The sequence below is a fragment of the Camellia sinensis genome, chromosome 4, assembly GCF_055761805.1.
Source record: "Camellia sinensis isolate YWXY chromosome 4, ASM5576180v1, whole genome shotgun sequence".
Classification (NCBI taxonomy): Eukaryota; Viridiplantae; Streptophyta; class Magnoliopsida; order Ericales; family Theaceae; genus Camellia; species Camellia sinensis.
Genome location: NC_138964.1, coordinates 154,461,193 through 154,481,627, shown reverse-complemented (window position 1 = coordinate 154,481,627; position 20,435 = coordinate 154,461,193). Strand labels below are relative to the sequence as shown.

General features: G+C 33.2%; 1 protein-coding gene across 1 annotated transcript; it reads right to left on the bottom strand.

The window, feature by feature from the left end:
- Positions 1–14,931: 14,931 nt before the first annotated feature.
- On the bottom strand, positions 14,932–20,015 carry LOC114315075 (GDSL-like Lipase/Acylhydrolase superfamily protein). The gene is made up of 5 exons (XM_028261645.2): positions 19,379–20,015; positions 18,609–18,739; positions 17,531–17,770; positions 15,617–15,866; positions 14,932–15,309 (listed from the first exon to the last, which is right to left on the bottom strand). The coding sequence occupies exons 1-5, from the start codon at positions 19,608–19,610 to the stop codon at positions 15,071–15,073; spliced, it is 1,092 nt and encodes a 363-aa protein (XP_028117446.2). The 5' UTR covers positions 19,611–20,015; the 3' UTR covers positions 14,932–15,070.
- Between the last annotated feature and the right edge of the window lie 420 nt (positions 20,016–20,435).

Below are 20,435 nucleotides of genomic sequence, written 5' to 3'. Positions count from 1 at the left end.
CTATGCACCCAAAAATGGGATATATAGTTTAGATATAAAATTGATATGATGAGAACCACACTAAGGCCTCATTTGAGAACAGACTATTTTAGTAACTTTTTAACTTTTTACGAAAAGGTGTACAAAAAAGTAGACAGAGTGATGTGATAATTTATAGTGATTTTTTAACTTTTTGACTAAAACTAAAGATTGCCAAACGAGGCTTAAAATTGAATCTAGTTCATGTTTGGGAATTTTCTAAAATTTAAATGGGTTAATTTTTGGATTTTTCAAAAACTTTCCTCGTTTGCATTAAGAAAACTTGAAATAAACTTCAAGAACTTATCCCGCATTGAAAAGAAGGAGGAAAACAAAACAAAACAAAACAAAACAAAAAAACAAAAAACATTAAGTACTTAATAAAGAGTTTCACATAATATTTCTTCCAGTTTTAATTTGGGGAGAAAGATGTCTTGAAACGAACAATTTTTTTGTATTCACAATATGGGTGTTTTCCAACATTTCATAGCTTTTATTTATTTTCTATGTACTTCCTCAGTGATTATATTTCATTTTGGTTCAATTGGCCAAAATTCATGCATCTTTTAAATTCTCAGAATCTTTTTTTTTTTTTTTAAGGGAGATTTATTAGAAAATCATTTTTCAAGTGTTTGTATCTCAATTAGTCTATAAGATATTCTTATATTCCAATAAATCATATTATTTGAACATTTGATCTACTAAATCATAATTCTCATATTTAAGATATTTTATCGATATTTCTACCTTTACAAATATTTTTTGAACAGTTAGTAATTTGATAATGTGAACATTCATATTTTATAATGTGAATATTCACATTGATAGTATGAACATTCACATTGACAATATAAATATTCAAATTGACATATCAACAGTCACATTGATGGTGTGAACATTCACATTGACGGTGTAAATATTCACATTATGGAACATTCGTATTGTAAATATGAATATTATTAGGGGTATTTTGGTAACTATGTCACCCATAGTATTTATTGGAATACAATAAAATAATGTGAACTAAATGAAACATAAGTAGGTGAAAAATGATTTTTGAAAAAGTGTCCCTTTTTTTAATTCAAAAAATTACAATCTAGTTTGACAAAAATAAATATCAAAAACATTATTTTTGAATTTTCTGAAATCATTCCCCCCCCCCCCCCCCCAAAAAAAAAAGGAGAATTGTATGAAAATAGTGATTTTTTTTTTTTTTCACCAAACTAGTTTTAAAAAAAAATTCAAAAATAGATTTTGAAAACTTCACCAAACAATCTTGTCAATCTAGGTATAGCCTTGAGAAATCTTGGGTACTGATTTTGCATGCATTAGAACTTGCAACTAAAAATATGATGAAAGTTTTTTAGTTTCCTGATTAACCTATGCTTGAGAAAAAAAAAAAAAAAAAAAAGAAAAAAAAAAAAAAGAGAGCTTTTTCTTTCATCAACAAAATTGAAAATATTAGTCTAATTAGCCAAAACTCTTGCATCTCATTATTAGGAGGTCAGTAATTTGAACTTCTCTACTTCCGTGTAGAACTTATTCCCATGTATTAACTTGGAATTTCTCTCCCATTTAAGAAGTTTCTTTGTAAAGTTGTATTTGATTTTTATTATAATTGTAATTCATTGAGTTTTCTTATAATATCTTAGATGAATCAACTAAAAAAAATGAAAATATATTGATGTAAAACAATTTAGTACAAAGAAAGTACATTATATATACATAATACATCAATGAACTACCAGGAAAAATGCATCATTGTAATAAAATAAAATATTTAAAAAAATCCCAACTACGTTAGAAATAATACCTTATATTTGAAGTGGGATTTTTGTTTCGATTTTCTCTGTCACAAACCCTTTTCTCATTACATAATTTGTCAAAATAATTTATTTCCATGGAAAATATTGAGTTTTGGAAATATGGCCTAAACAAATTGAAGGAAAACTGCTACAATGATGTAACCATTGCTTGTGCAAAGAACCACACAATAGGGCATTAGATAACTAAATTATAAAAATTATTAGATATTTGGGAGTATCACATAGTTAATAATCTTAGCAAATGAAAAATAGCAACCTACAATAAATAAATTATTTTTTGTCTTTTAATACATAATAAAAGTGAGTCAACATGTTCCACCTGTAAAGTTTTTAATTTGAAACACTATATATAAATAACTCTAAATAGTAAACTAGAACTGCTAAATAATTACCTAGTTACCAATTCTTGTCACCATTAACCATAAAATTGCTTAGCTTATATGTGTGCTAAATCCTTGTTTTGGTACTGTGGGAACATAATTTTTGAATGACAACACGTGATTGAGGTGACACTGAAGTGTCAGCCGAGGTGTCACGTGTCCTGGTCATGATGCCGAGATGATCTCGGTTAGGCCGAGGTTATTTGCAAGAATACCGGAATCCGGGATAAGCGGATAAGGGACAAGAGTCCTAGAATGGGAGAAGACTTCAGTTTGGATTAAGATATATAAGACTCTTAGAGAGTTAATCCTAAACCTACTAGGAGTCCAAGATTAGCAGTAATCCTAAATCCATTAACAGTAGGCTTCTATTGGGATTAGGTAAGTATTAGCTATAAAAGAGAGGCACCCCCATGGGTCTAAGGTATGCTTTTGATATTCTGTCTAGTGAGTTAAGCACTATTGGTTATCTTTGAGAGATATTGAGTACTGACTTGATCGTCGAAGTGCCCCCGGGTGGACGAACCACTGCCGGAATCTTCTCTTTCTGTTGCAGATCAGTCAAGTGCCATCTATTCTGCCAGTACTCTCCAGCTGGGTACCTGTTTGGCAGTGTGGTAAAAAAATCACCCACATAATTTGGCGCCGTCTGTGGGAACGAAAGGAGAATAGATGGCCAACGACAGACCGAAAGAGAAGGTTGGGGACGACACCCCTACTGAGAGTGGGGAACATATTGACCTTGGCGTCGAAGAAGACAACTACAACGAAGAAACTCGTGATAAGAATCACGGAGAAGAGGACGTCGGCCAGAAGGGCGACGCGCCGAAGAAATCGGATCGAAATGGATATTACAATGAGGACGACCACCAGATATGGAAAGAAAAATGCTTACGAAGGGACGACGAGATGAAAGGAATGGCGAACAAATTGGCGGACCTGCAAACGATTGTCAATTTCATGATACAAAACAACGTCATGCAGCCACCGTTCCCATCACAAGATACCCCGATTCCAGCAGCCAAGAAAGATGCCTAGGCAGGGGGGCAGAAGACAACTCCTACGACTCCTCAGCACGATAGGACCAAGGAACATTCTCACCGGCCTTCAAGGGATGTCGGATGAGGAGAATCAAGAAGGGGAGATTCACAGAGGACACATCGCACCAAGGAAGCTGACTCTAAAGAACATCGGCATGTTTAGGGGAAGGACCTCTATTTTGATGCGACCAATGGAGAGAGGTCCAAAAGGACTCACAATGACATAGGAAATAGTGCACCAAAGAGGCTGAAATCCGGAGATAGCCGAGCTCCTGGACGAACCAAGGAGGTTCTAAGGGATTACCTCCAGAGAAAGCGACAAGATGCCGAGGTGACCTCACTTGTCAAGCCGAGATATCACTGGATATGAGAAGACAAGAGCTCAGCCCAAGTAAGCCGATCCCGGATTCCAGATCTCGGATCCCAGATCCCAGAAGACAAGATCTCGGCCTAAGATGATTAAGTCCGAGAAGAGAAGAGTTTACCGAGATGATGTTTAACACTTGTTGAAACTTGAGAAAAGCTTACAAGTTGAAGTTAAACCGAGATAATGTTTAACACTTGTTGAAACTTAAGAAAAGTTTACAAGTTGAAGTTAAACCGAGATCATGTTTAACACTTGTTGAAACTTGAGAAAAGTTTACAAGTTGAAGTTAAACCGAGATCATGTTTAACACTTGTTGAAACTTGAGAAAAGTTTACAAGTTGAAGTTAAACCGGGATCATGATTAAAAGAAGGAATGATATAGGTTCCATCACCTCAAGATGCCGAGGTAATAGAACCTAGGGGGCAGTTGTGGGGACATAATTTTTGAATGACAACACGTGGCTGAGGTGACACTGAAGTGTCAGCTGAGGTGTCACGTGTCCTGGTCATGATGCCGAGATGATCTCGATTAGGCCGAGGTTATTTGCGAGAATACCGGAATCTGAGATAAGCGGATAAGGGACAAGAGTCTTAGAATGGAAGAAGACTTCAGTTTGGATTAAGATAAGACTCTTAGAGAGTTTATCCTAAACCTACTGGGAATCCAAGATTAACAGTAATCCTAAGTGCATTGAAGCTAGGCTTCTACTGGGATTAGGTAAGTGTTAGCTATAAAAGAGAGGCACCCCCATGGGTTTAAGGTATGCTTTTAATATTCTGTCTAGTGAGTTAAGCACTATTGGTTATCTTTGAGAGATATTAAGTACTGAGTTGATCGTCGAAGTGCCCCCAGGTGGACGAACCACCGCCAGAATCTTCTCTTTCTGTTGCAGATCAGTCAAGTGCCATCTATTCTGCCAGTGCTCTCCAGCTGGGTACCTGCTTGGCAGTGTGGTCAGAAAATCACCCACACAAGTACGCAAGTGAAAAGAAACTTCGAGAAATAACTGTACCGTGATACAATAAAAAAATTTACAAAATCATAAAAAAGTATAGCATTTTAATTATTAAAATATATAAAGTTTAACACTAATTTGTAATTTATTTTTTCTGAATCACTGATAAGTAATTCCCAAGAAACTTCAAACAAAAAAATATATTTATTAATTAATTGCCTTCCAGTTTCCACAGGTTGGTGTTGAAGCAACGAACATGATTTGTATACAAAAAGGTTATACAATAAATATTTTTAAAATGATATGTAAATAATATTTTTAAAATTATGAATATTGTGGTTGGTGTCTTGATTGGAAATGACAAGTCTACAAGAGGATATATTATTCTATAAAAAAAGTTCTCTATATATATTTTATCGGAAAAAGAATAAATTTATTGATGAAAGTAGTATAACAAATTTATATCTATCAATAAGAAAGGTAAGGACAAAACATTCTATTTGTATATCACTAGCAGTGGTGCCTTTGTAATTTTATATTTAAATTTTTTTGATACTCTAATAAATAAAAGATGAGTTGAATTTGTTAGCTGCTAGTAGTTATTTTGTAAGGCAAATAACAATATGAATAATTTTTTTTAAAAGAAATTACAAAGTTTCAAAACCTTCTGAAATGTGTACTTTTTTTATATAAGAAAAAGATTGAAACTCTTAAAAAAATCTCTCCTAATTTTATCTGACATTACAGTAAAGTGTTAATTTTTTTTATTTGTCACAAACTCAATAATGTAAAATCTCTAATTTCCTTACTATATTATTGTGCGTAGATTATGGATTTTAAATTATAAATCCATACCATTCCTCTTTTATATAATAGTATAAATTACATAAAAAGTAAACATATTGTTAGGTAAACCACATCAAGTTCCTTATAAAATATCTGCAGCAACTTATTATGGCTACTTTTTTATATGTCGAAGTGGAGGAAAGTGGATTGTGTGGTAGGCAACCACTTTCTTACCACTATCTTTCCATGCCATTGGGCCTTAATTTCTCGGATGTCTCCTTTGTGAATTTTGCAAAAGGATAATGTTATATACATCAATTAATATATTAATTAAAATATTAATTGATAATATGATATAATTTAAAAAAAAATTAATATTTATAATTTACATAATAAGTAAAATTAATAATAATATCATAATTAATATTAATATACTAACTAATACATTAATTAATATATATAGCACTACTATTTTACAAAAGGCTTCTTATGGCATTTATAAGCAAACTCATGGTCCCAATGTATGAGACCTAATAATTGTCCTCTGGCTTTAAGGGACTTTGCTCATAATGACATTTGTCGTTTTGGACACCCCTATTGCCATTGGAAGAAGAAAACTCTCTAAACTTATGTTTGAATTACATTTTTGGTGAATTTATTTCTTAATAATTTTAATTTTAGAAACAATTGATTATTTAACTTAGATATAAGAACTTTCTATTTGAAGAAGAGATTAAGTCTTGTTACCTTTATTATCTCCATCATTGTCTCTTCACCTATTATGCCTCCATATATTTCAGTCATGTATATCGTTTGCAATATAAAAATGCTAGTATTATTAATTTTTATTTTTAAAAAGAATTGTATATATAATATAGATTTAAAGTTAGCGAGATGTGAATAACATTTATTAAATTTAATTTTTTTAAATATGTAATATTGTCATTTATCTTAAAAAAAGAGAATGGATGGTTTCATCTTAAAGAGATGTGGATTGCATGTCAATCTCCATTGACGAGGTTGACGAAAACTAAAAGTACATGGACCAAATTGAATTTTTTGATAAAATACAAAGATTAAAATGAGATTTTAGTAAAAGTGTAGGGATATTAATGAGGTAAGAAAAATATTATGTACAATAATCGCATGACAAGTTTCGTTAACTTTATCAACATTAGATGGATGGAATGGTGATGACATTGCAATTTGATTCAAAGTATAAGAAATTGATTGTCATTATTGGAGTTGTTAGGGAAAATCGATGTGATTCCCCACAAGTAAATCAATCAATGGGAATAAAAATTAATGCGGAAAAATTAAATCAAAGGCAACACAAGAATTTTTACGTGGTTCCCTCAATGTGAGGTACGTCCACGGGATCGAAATCCAATTCCACTATCAACCAAATAATTCCAAACGATTACAAACGAGACACTAATGGTCTCACAAAACACCCTTAGGTGAATTCCAAATAATCACAAATAAACAAAGAGGAAAGACCTCACCAAATAGATGAACTAAAATCTTCTGAACCAGAGTTGAAGAAGACCCAAAATAACAATCCAAATCAACTTCACCAAAAACTGCCGAACCCACGTCACCACCGAGTCACAACCACAGAACCATGCTTAGAACCATGATCATGCTGCTGGATGCTACCTTTTTGGCAAAAATATCAAGAATGGCAGCCGTCCTGCCTCCTTTTAAAACAAACAATATATGTATCTCTATATATTGAATCTTGGGTTTTAAAAACAAGCCCTAATTGTTATCAAATTGGATTGGGTCTCCTCAAATATAATATATAAAAATATATTATACCTAAATCAAGTCAAATTGAAACTCTTTAACAAACCAATTGGGTCCCACACTCCAATAAGGAGGTATACCCAACAATTCTCCCCCTACCGACTTAGGTGGAGATATCAACCATACCCGCCAAAGTTCGACACTTTAAATGTTTGTCCCTTGACAAAGTCTTTGTCAACATGTCTGAAATATTATCATCTGTGTGAACCTTTTCGAGTTGTAACAATTTCGAATCTAACACATCACGAATCCAGTGGTATCTCACATCAATGTGTTTCGATCTCGAATGAAAAGTAGAATTTTTACTCAAGTGAATAGCACTTTGACTATCACAATAAAGCACATACCTTTCTTGCTTCAAACCCAATTCTTGCAAAAATTTCTTCAACCATAACTCTTCTTTGCAAGCTTCCGTAATGGCAATAAATTCAGCTTCGGTAGTTGAGAGAGCAACACATTTTTGTAATTTAGATTGCCATGCCACAGCTCCCCCTGCAAAAGTCATCAAATACCCCGAAGTAGATTTCCGAGAATCAACATCACCAGCCATGTCAGAATCTGTGAACCCATCAAGCATCGGTTTACCATCCCCAAAACACAAACACACCTTCGAAGTCCCTCGAAGATACCTTAGAATCCATTTTACCGCTGCCCAATGTTCTTTACCAGGATTAGAGAGAAAACGACTCACCACACCAACGGCGTGAGCAATATCCGGCCTTGTACAAACCATGGCATACATCAAAGAACCAACTGCTGAAGCATAAGGAACTTTTTGCATCTCTTCCTTGTCTTTCTCACTTGTAGGACATTGATTCGAACTAAGCTTGAAATGACCCGCAAGTGGACAACCAACCGGCTTTGCTTTATCCATATTAAACCTCTCAAGAACTTTCTCGATGTAGCTTTCTTGAGACAACCAAATCAGCCCCTCTTTGCGATCACGAACAATTTTCATACCAAGAATTTGCTTTGCCGGTCCCAAATCTTTCATAGCAAAAGACTTGCTCAACTCCAATTTCAACCTGTTTATCATGGTAGAATCTTGACCCACAATTAACATGTCATCAACATAAAGCAAAAGAATAATAAATTTACCATCTGGAAAATTTTTCACAAACACACAATGGTCCGAAGTGGTTTTAGAAAAACCATTATTCATCATGAAAGAGTCAAATTTTTTGTACCATTGCCGCGGGGCTTGCTTGAGGCCATACAAACTTTTCTTCAATTTGCAAACAAATTTCTCTTTCCCTTTTTCCACAAAGCCTTCCGGTTGCTCCATGTAAATTTCTTCTTCAAGGTCACCATGAAGAAATGCGGTCTTCACATCAAGTTGCTCAACTTCAAGGTTCATACTTGCAGCCATGCCAAGTACAACCCGAATAGAAGACATCTTTACAACCGGTGAGAAAATTTCATCAAAATCAATACCTTTCTTTTGCCCAAAGCCTTTCACAACAAGACGTGCCTTGTACCTCAGATTCTTGCCATCATTCTTCAATTTGAAGACCCACTTATTTTTTAGAATTTTCCTCCCTTTAGGCAACTTCACTAAATCATAAGTGTGATTTTCAACTAAGGAATTCATCTCCTCTTCCATGGCCTTTTTCCAATCACCTTTCTTTGCATGCTCAATTGCTTCTTCGTAGCTCTCAGGCTCCCCTTGATCAGAAATCAACACAAATTCATTGGGAGGATACTTTCTTGAAGGTTGTCGGTCCCTTGTAGATTTCCTCAACTCAAGTTGTGGTGGTGGTTCTTGAGTTGGATGCTCTTCCTCAATTTCTGGCTCAACTTCATTAGAATTAGCATCATCCTCTATATCTTCAATAGGTGGCTGCACATCTCCCCCGTTTTCATCATCAACTGAAGATGAAGGAGATGGATCCATGTCAATGAGATCACTAGTTTTTTGCTCCGGTTGATCACCTTTGCCAAAGTCTTCAATTGTTTGGTCTTCAAGAAACACAACATCACGGCTTTGAATGAATTTCTTGTCGACCGGATCCCACAATCTATACCCGAATTCATCACGCCCATAGCCAAGAAAAATACATTGTCTTGACTTGCTATCAAGCTTGGACCTCTCATCTTTTGGAATGTGAACAAAAGCTCGGCAACCAAACACTCTCAAGTGCGCATAAGATACATCTTTACCAGTCCAAACTCTTTCTGGAACATCACCATTCAAAGGATAGGAAGGAGACAAATTGATCACGTCAACCGCTGTCTTCAATGCCTCACCCCAAAAGGATCTTGGCAATTTAGCTTGTGAAAGCAAACACCTTGTTCTTTCCACAATGGTGAGGTTTATCCTCTCGGCAACTCCATTTTGTTGAGGAGTCTTCTTAACTGTCTTTTGGTGCCGAATACCTTGGCTGCGACAATACTCATCAAAAGGCCCAATGTATTCACCACCATTGTCTGATCGGATGCACTTCAATTTCTGCCCTGTTTCTCTTTCAACCATGGCCTGAAAATGCTTAAATACTTCTAGAACTTGATCTTTAGTTTTTAGTAGAAAAGCCCAAACTTTCCTTGAATAATCATCAATGAAAGTAACAAAATAAAGTGCACCACTATGTGTTCTAACTTTTAAAGGACCACAAACATCCGAATGAATCAACTCCAAAACATTTTCTTTTCTAGAAACAACATTTTTATGAAAAGAAACTCTATGTTGTTTACCCGCCAAACAATGAACACAAGTTTTAAGATGTGTACCTTTCAAACCGGGTAGAAGCTCTTTCTTGAACAATACTTGCAGCCCCTTTTCACTCATATGGCCAAGCCGCTTGTGCCACAATTCAGTAGAAGTATCATCTTCAAGTACATTGACAATACCTTTACAAATTTTTCCTTGCATCGAATAAAGTGTATGAGTCTTCTTACACTTAGCCACCACCAAGGAACCCTTTGTGAGCTTCCATATTCCATCACCAAATTTGTTGTTGTAGCCTTCATCATCTAGCTTCCCGGTAGAGATCAAATTGAGGCGAATGTCAGGAACATGCCTCACATCTTTAAGCAACAACTTGCAGCCCAGATTTGTTTCCAAGCAAACATCACCCATGCCGATAATCTTGGACAAACCTTCATTACCCATTCGAACAGAACCATAATCTCCTGCAGTGTAGGTAGTGAAGAAATCAACTCGAGAAGTCACATGAAAAGAAGCACCAGAATCAATCACCCAATTGCTCTCTTGGCCCACAAAATTGATACAATCATCTTCACAAACGACCATGAGATCACCATTGGTAGTAACTGCTATTGTGTCTTCTTTCTTCTTATCCACACTTTTATCACGCCTTTTCTCCTTATTCTTGAGCTTTCGGCATTCTCGCTTCATGTGCCCTTTCTCATGGCAATAATAACACTCAACATCTTTCTTTGAAAAAGAGCCATCTCTTGACTTGTCACGGCTTTGATCACGACCATGAGGAGCCTTACTCCTCCCCCTTGTTTTGCTTCGGCCTCTCACAACAAATGCTTCTGAATGAGAGGAACCCGCTGATTTTCTTCTAGTTTCTTCATTCAACAGGCTACTAGTGACTTGGCCCATTGTGACAACTCCATCGGGCGCTGAATTACTGACGGTCACAACCAAAGTCTCCCAACTTTCGGGCAAAGAACTAAGTAGCATCAAAGCCTGCAACTCATCATCAAAAATAATTTTTATAGAAGCAAGTTGGTTAACAATACTCTTTATTTCATTCAGATGTTCCGGAATAGGGCTGCCCTCTTTATATTTTAAATTAACCAACTTACGAAACAGAAAAGCTTTATTTGTGGCTGATTTCCTATCATAAAGGCCCTCTAATTTTTTCCATAAATCATGTGCTGAAGTTTCAGTAGCAACATGATGAAACACACTGTCATCAATCCATTGACGGATAACACCAACGGCTTTTCGATTAAGCCTATTCCATTCATCATCTTTCATACCCTCGGGTTTGCCACTATTACCCTCAATGGGTCCATACAAATCTTTACAAAATAATAGGTCCTCCATTTTAGTTTTCCAAGTTACCCAATTGCTTCCATTGAAGCTAGACATACGACCCACATTCCCCTCCATTGATTTGCACAAATAAATAAACTCAAATAAACCGCAAGCTCTGATACCAGTTGTTAGGGAAAATCGATGTGATTCCCCACAAGTAAATCAATCAATGGGAATAAAAATTAATGCGGAAAAATTAAATCAAAGGCAACACAAGAATTTTTACGTGGTTCCCTCAATGTGAGGTACGTCCACGGGATCGAAATCCAATTCCACTATCAACCAAATAATTCCAAACGATTACAAACGAGACACTAATGGTCTCACAAAACACCCTTAGGTGAATTCCAAATAATCACAAATAAACAAAGAGGAAAGACCTCACCAAATAGATGAACTAAAATCTTCTGAACCAGAGTTGAAGAAGACCCAAAATAACAATCCAAATCAACTTCACCAAAAACTGCCGAACCCACGTCACCACCGAATCACAACCACAGAACCATGCTTAGAACCATGATCATGCTGCTGGATGCTACCTTTTTGGCAAAAATATCAAGAATGGCAGCCGTCCTGCCTCCTTTTAAAACAAACAATATATGTATCTCTATATATTGAATCTTGGGTTTTAAAAACAAGTCCTAATTGTTATCAAATTGGATTGGGTCTCCTCAAATATAATATATAAAAATATATTATACCTAAATCAAGTCAAATTGAAACTCTTTAACAAACCAATTGGGTCCCACACTCCAATAAGGAGGTATACCCAACAGGAGTGGCTAAAGTAAAATTTTGATAAAAATATAAGAATATTAAGTGTAATTAACCCCTCTTATTCTAGTGACCACTTTGTTCCCTCATTGATCAACCAACTAAAGCATGATTCTGTTGTAGATATAGTTATCAATCTGACAAACAGGGCTCTATCATAACTCCATATGCAATAATTGTTTATATTGATGAGTCCAGGTGTTAGAAATTCAGGTTGTATTGCTTTGCTTCCTCTTTTGAAGCAATAGGTTTAAGAACAAAGAAATCAAATGTAGAAGTGGTCTCAGAAATAAATAATGTAATTTTATGTTTAGTTTTTGTATTTTAGCATTATTGCTTTTGAAGGAGTCTTTTGCATAGTTGTGAAGTTTGAAAGTATAATAATGTTAAGAGATAATCATTTTATTTATTATGTGATATGTTAATACTGTATTAATAATAAGCATAATGATAACATGAGAAATAATAAGCCTGTGTTTGGCAAGGGCTTTTTCAGGCTTTTTTGGCTATTTTAGCCACAAAAAACAAAATAGGCTATTTTAGCCATAACAAACAAAACATCACATCCAACCTATAATCATTACATTCTTCTCTCACAAAAAAAGTCAAAAAAGCCAAAAAGCCCTTCCCAAACCAAGCTTTTTAGCCCAGGCTAAAATAGCCAAAAAAGTCACAAAGCCAAAAAGCCAACCCACTTTCCAAACGGAGGCTAAATAGAATGTAATACTCCAAATATTTGGAGTGGGAGCAACCTATTGGAATGCTCAAAAAACAAATATTTATGTTTGAAAAAAAAAAAAAAAAAAAAGGTATGAGTATGCATGTATACTTATTGAAAGTACATTTGCACTTTATACATCATTCATAAAGCAAACCTTTAGTAAGCTATTGTTTTTAAAGAAGCCAACTCTTAAAGCTGATTTCAAACAGGGCTCGTGTCGTTTTGTGGACTTCTTTTGAATTCATAATTCAATAGGGTCAATAATGAAAAAATTTAAGTACATAAAATTTCATTACATGAGATTGAATTTATTAAATTTAAGAATCATACCTCATGTGAGAGAATTGTATCAAATTTTTTTATCAAATTCCTTGTACATAAAAAATCTGATCAATAATATAGAATCGTAAATAGGTGTGGATTACATGTCAATATAAGTCAATATTTTTACATTGAAACTTTATTTACACAATTAGTGGTAATAATTCTAGTTAGTGGTAACAAGTCGAGCCATATTCACACTTTTATATTTTAAATCAAGTTTTAAAGCCATCTTTTAATTCATCTATTGTTAATGAGACTAACAAAAATTATCTTGTATGACTCACATAACAAGTTTGGTCAACTTTATTAACATCAGATAGATAAATGAAAGGATGATAAGATTATAATTTGACTCAAAATATAAGGGATTGATTGTTATAATTAAATCAAAGAAGTTAAAAGTAATATTTTTAGGGAAAATTTAAAGGGTTAAGCGTAATTAACTCCTCTTATTCTTGTGTACGACTTTGTTCCCTCATTGCTCAACCAAATAAAGCATGATTGTGTTGTAGATACAGTTATCAATCTGGCAAACAGGGCTCTATCATAATTCCAAATGCAATAATTGTTTCTGGTGATGAGTGTATGTGTCAGAAAATTCAGGTTTGTATTTGCCTTGGTTCCTCTTTTGAAGCAATAAGTTTAGGAATTAAGATTTTTTTTTTTAACAAATAGGAATTAAGAAATCAAATATGGAATTAAACATATAAAAATTAAATAAATGTATAAGAGTTTTAAGAATTGGGTCTCACAAAAAAATGTTATAAAATATTGTATGTTTATATATTTTCTGTATCCGGCCCTCCGTTTATTTATATATTCTAGCATTATTGTTTTTGGAATCAACCTACTCAGAATGTTAAAATATATGTATATATATATATATATATTATGTTTGATAAAAGTTTAATGTGCATATTTATACTAACTGAAAGTACATTTGCACTTTACACATCATTTATAAAATCAAACTTTTTTTTTTTTTTTAAAGCTATGTTTGTTTAAAAGCTAACTGTTAAAGCTAATTTCAGGTGAACGGGGCAGATGTCGTTTTGTGGACTTCTTTTGAGTTCACAAGTCAATGGGGTCGGTCAATAATGAAAATTTTAAATAATATAAAATTCAATCACATAATCAAACTCGATCTTCTTGCATGAAATTGGACATATTAAACGTGAAAGTTTTATCTTATATGAGAAGATTGTGTCTAATTCTATGATTAAATTATATAGACGTAAATAAACTGCTCAATAATATTGAATCCTTTTACGTGGGTTCCAAACTCCTCTTAAATTGCCAGCATGGTATAGTGGGGAAGTACAAATTTCTAAGATTAAATTACCCTGTACATCCTTCAACTTTCACATGAATTTTATTTTGGTTCTTTACTTTTTAATTGTAACAATTAAATTCTTAAATTTTAACTTGTGTTTCAATTTGATTCTCCCATCATCCCATCTTTTAAAGTTTGAGTAAAAATTTAAACATGATGAGGGATTGAATTAGAATTTAATTTGCCATTAAAAAAATCTCAAATACCCCCTAAAACAAGATCACATTAGCACTTTCCTTTCAAAACTTTGACATTGAGTGACGGTTGAAATATAAATTAAAATATAATAATTTAATTGTTGCAATTAGAAGATGAAAAAATATAGTGAAATTTAACCAGATTTCTTCGTAATGAACACTTCATCAAATTTGGCATTATAATACAACAAAATCACTTCTTTATGGTTAAATTAACTAACAAAAACCCATTATGTAGACTACTAACAACCCATACCCATTAAGTAGTGAGCTATAAACAGCATTATAATTTGAATGTTGAATTTTTTAATCTGAAAAAAATTATAAATTCAAGTGTTAAATATAATCAAATTTAATTGTTCAATACAATTAAACAATATGAAAACCATAATTAAGTTTGTAATCAAACCATATGGACACTTATTTCATATAACTAAACTCATCAAAGATTACAAAGAAAAATTAAATAGCTTCTGTAGAGAAATATGGAGAATCATATTTTTTAAAAAACCAAAAAACAAAAAATGAAATTATGCAGCTGGGGATGGAGCAATGGCAGGTGCAGGGGAAGGACCATTATTTCCATTATTTGAAAAGAGTTTTCTGATCATCACGTTTGCGATTAACTCGTTAGCGCTATCTGATGGGTGGTATTCATCCCAAAACACATACTTGCTTCTATCTTTGCACAATACTGATACAGGAACGCATGTTAGAGCTGGCCTAATCTTTCCGAATGAGCAACATGGCGAGTCGGAGTTGTTGAATCCTGCAAATTCCAAAAAATGAAAATTTTTACTCCATCATAAACAATTGAAAACTTTATGTAATATTTCCAAAGTTGAGTTTTTCCCCTTTTAATGGTGTTAAAATCTAATATCTTCTTCATGAATTCTTGCTCCATTTATTCCTCTAGTAATCTCCATTGTAACAAGCAGTTTTGAACCGCTCTTTATATTTTCTCGATATAGTTTTAATTCCTAAATTTATCAAACCAATCGAACAGTAGATAATCATCATAGAAAATAGTTCACACAATATAAAGAGGGGAAGCATTTTTATATTTTTTAGCATACCATATTTGTGTGGATTGGTGATAACATTATTGACAACATCATAGGCATCTCCAAATCTATAGCTTGCATTAGGAAGTTTGCTTGACAATTGATTCACAAGATTGCTAGTGGCTTGATTGAAGCTTAGAGCCAATTTGTTAGTCTTGTCTTGGCAAGCCCCTGTTGTACTTAGCACCCTTTGAAGAGGAATGCACCCCATTGGTCCTAGCCCAAACACTATCAGCTGCCTTGCCCCTAAACTATGCAATAGCTGAAAAAACAAAAAAACAAAAAACAAAAAAATAATCTCTTAGTTTCTATATATATAATTAATAGAGAAAGAAAAATAAATAAATAAATAAAAATAGCAAACAGTCTCAATAACAATAATACTGCAAATACGGAAAAGTGCATTGGTGCCCCATGTAAGGTGAGTTAAGGGTAGCTTGGGTCTGGGCTAAAATTATAAGAATCTCTCATGCCAAATCTGACATTGGGCCTACAAATCAAATTCCAAGCCCGACTCTAAAAGGATGTTAAAATTTCAAGCATGGTCAACAAACCCATAGATTATATTAAAAATAAATATTAATAAATTTGTAGCTTAGCTTACACAAACATTTAGTATTTATCTATTACATCTAGGGGTGTGCATAATACCGCCAAAACCGCTGAAACCGCCAAAACCGCACCGAACCGCACCGCCAAGGCAAATTCGTTATTATTTGCCAATAGAACCGTCGGTTTTTGGTAAGAAAAATGGTAAATTCTAGTGACACTTTTATCAATCCGCCGGCTTCTATTTTTCTTCCAAACCGCACCGACCCGCACCGCTATTAAATCATGTTTTATAAGATTCTAAAAAAAATTTCTTACTTAAGTTTGCTTGTTGTTCTATACCTTAGAATATAGTATTACATTACTGCTCGAGGGGAATTCAAGATGTCAGTAATCCAAAATAAAGTTGGATTCCAATTCACTTTTCAATTTTTTTTTTTTTTTTGACCATGTTGCTACACTTGCTGCATCAGAAGAAAGTTTCGCAAGATACTTAACATCACGGTATCTCTCGTCTTTTTTTTACTCTTTGATTTAAGTTTTGTAATTTGAATTATATTTTTTATAAACCGCCAATCCGCCCGAACCGCCAAGGCAAATCCACCATTATTTGCCAACCGAACCGCCGGTTTTTGATAAGGAAAATGGCAAATTCTAGTGACACTTTTATCAATCCGCCACCCGCCATACGGTTTCTATTTTTCTCTCAAACCGCACCGACCCGCACCGTGCACACCCCTAATTACATCCTTAGTTCAAGTTCAGTAAGTGTATTTTCCTTTTTAAAATTTACTTTATTGACACAAAAAAAAAAAAAACTAAATAAATAAATGTAAAAACTAACATATTATACAAATTAATAAATGTTCATGCAGTAATAAAATTTTAAAAATTCAAACAAGACCCACTTCAATAATATAATAGGTGCCCTATTTGTAAATAAAATAAATTTGTAAAATTTATTAATTTATATAACAATACTCATATATTATGTCTATAATATAAAATATAAGCAGGTTGGACAACAATGATAGAGACCACTAATTTTGGAGCTCTAAAAAGACCACTAATAACATGGCACTCAATAAAAAAAGAAAAAAAAATACAACACCAAAGCCAAAACATCAAATCATTCATGGTGGAGCCTACTGCCACATCATTAGTGGTAGCACTAATTAGTGCTCCCACTCATTTTTCATACTGTAAATCTGGAATTTTTAAAAACATGTTGAAATGGACAGGAAACCGAACCGTCCTAAAGTGAATGTTGTGTTTGTGAACATTTCTAAATTAAAAAATAAAAATAAAAATTATTGTTGGTATTGATATTGAATAATAAAAAGGAACAAACTAAAACAAATTTGGTTTTGAGATTACTCTAAGTTGAGCTCCGAGAGTGTCCATTAAGTAGGTCATGAAGGTCTGGTCATTGTAGGTCCATGAATCACTGTAAACTGGCATCAAGTAATTGTTTATGAAATCATTGCTTCCCAAAGCAACCACATATCTTCCGTCTTGAAAGAACTTATCTGATGCTGCTTGCCCAATTTTGGCTACTATTAGATCTTGTGTTCCTTGAAACAACTCTATTTGTTTGTAGAGAGAAAACCTTTGAATCTACAACAAAATAATATATCACCATACATTAGTCTTGAGCACCGAGAGGGGGGGGAGGGTGTTTGGTTGTGGAAATTATAATTTGCACATTTACATTTTACGCTAAATTTTACTTTGCTTTCTCTCTTTTTAATTGTGATAGTCAATCTTACACTTTTAGTCAAGTGTCAATGTCTCCTTTCCTAATAAGAGTCAATGTTGAGCCCCATGATGAGCTCACTGAGGATCTTTTCACGATCTGAACTATTTAATTTTTAAAATTTGCCAAATATAAAAAATTAGGTTAATTAGATATCGGTAACCTTATAACCGTGTCACATTTGTTTTAAAGAAAATATATGGTTTTGAGAATAGATTTTTTTTTTTAAATAAATTTAATTCAATCATATAGTTATTATTATCTAATCAATTTAATTTTTTTACATACATGAACTATTCGATCAACGCTATAAAATGAATAGTTCCGATCATACAAAAAAAAAAATCTATTGTGAGTCTCACATTGGGCACAACAAGAGCTATTATGCCAAAGGAGACAATATTTACCCCATGCGCCCTTTCCTCCAAATCTATTAAATATATTGGCAAAAAAATTTCACGTGTTGACATCAAAATTAGACCACGTGTTGCTCAAAAGTTAGTTTTTATTTTTTTATTTTTATAATGGATCTAGAAAAAGAGGGGTCATTAATTGACTAAAAATGTAAAAATTTGACTATTATAATTGGAAGGCGCAAGTAAAATAAAATTACGTATAAAATATAAGTGTGCATAGTGTAATTTATTTAAAAAATATATATATATATATATATATATATTCTTGATTTAAAATACTTACAAATAAACCACCCGTTTCATTCAATATCCCTGCACCTCCAGAGGCATAGTTCACTCCATTTGCAAGAATAACATCTTCTGTCAGAGATGGATCCATGAAAGCTGGTGGCCTTGGAAGACCCATTTTATCCCCTGAAATATATAATTCACATCTTAATTTTTGTTTTCTCTTTATTTTGAATGAAGCAGAAACAATAAATAAAGAATTTAAATTTGTTAGGGGAGCAAGTCATGCTCAAAATGAATTTCATTCACATATTTCAATTTCTAACTAATTTTAGTTTTTTTTTTTTTAAAAAAAAAATCCTAAGTGCATAATATTGTTATAAGGAGGCAGCAGGTTCTCGAGGTCTAGTTGAGGATCCACTCTCATCACTCTCATCTTATTTTAGTGATATGAACCATTAAATTTATAGGACTAATATATTAGTCATGTAAAAATAAATAAATAAATAATTTAATTGAATATTAATATCAATCATGTCTTAAATAATGGACGGAAACTATAATTTCAAGATTAAAATAATATTCTATTATCTAGTTATTAATACCAAATCAATTTAATTTTTACGTGAGTGAACTTTCACATGCCCTATAAATTGAAAAGTCCGAATTAACAAAAATAGATCCAAAGTCGACCCATAACTGCCCCAAATGAACCCGTGCCTATACTTGATGGTATGGTATGAGTAGAAATATTGTAAATATTTTGAGTAGAGAAAATTCCATGCCTATATATAGTTGATATAGCAATGCATAAATTTATGTTACCTATTATATCGGCAACTGTTCGACCATTTGTAAACCTTCCATTAGGCAGTCCATTACCAAAATCAATACCGTACCATGGCAAGTTCGCGTTGGCTAGGGTCTTCGACAAGTACTTGTTGTTGCCCACATCGGAAAGAGAATCTCCAAAGATGAATTGCACCACCTTGCAATGGCACCCACCAATCGAAAACCCTAAAACCGCCACGGTCATCAACGCCGCCATCAACTTCATGTTTACAAAAGATTTACAAGCTTTTCTTCAATCAACAAATCTAAGTTATATCTTAGAGAAATATGAACACCATATATATGTGGTTGGTTTTTAAAATTTGGTGTTAAAGGTAGAATATAAGGGGGCTGTGAAGTCATGTGAAGTGTCAAACTGGTGAAGTTTGCGAAATGGAATGTTTTTAGAGAGAGAGAGAGTGAGTGATTGGTGGTAGAGGAAGTTTGATGAACCAACTCTTGTTGGTGATTCAGACCAACTACAACTACTTTTGTTGTGCTACAAAGGTAGAAGAAGTCTATGCATAGGTTTGTTTAGGCTTTACAATATGACCAAAGTGGCCTAAATGTTTTTTAAAAAAAGTTTTTGGTGAGTTGACCTAACATTTGATTACGTGCATTGTGATACTCCCAATATGTTGGAGGGGGGGGGAACCATAATTTATAAATAAAACTTTTATACAAAAATTATGTGGTAGTGTATTTTTTAAATTATGAGTCACAATGGTTAGTGTTTTGTCTCCAGAGTAGAGGATAACAAATTGTTATATTATTTTGTATAAAAAATTTATTTGTATAATATTATTCATAAATTGCTATTATTCCGATAATTGCTAGTCTTCCTTACATGTTGGGCAAAATAGTAATATGAAAGTAATAAATTTACAATATAAACTAATCACATTCAAATTTGAGCAATAACTTCTCTAACAAAAGGATATATGCATGTACAACACTAAAAATTCAAAAACAAAAAATTGAAGTAAAATAATATGGCCCTCTTTTGCTAGCTTTATATTAATTTCTCTTCACACCCTTTTTTTTTTATCGG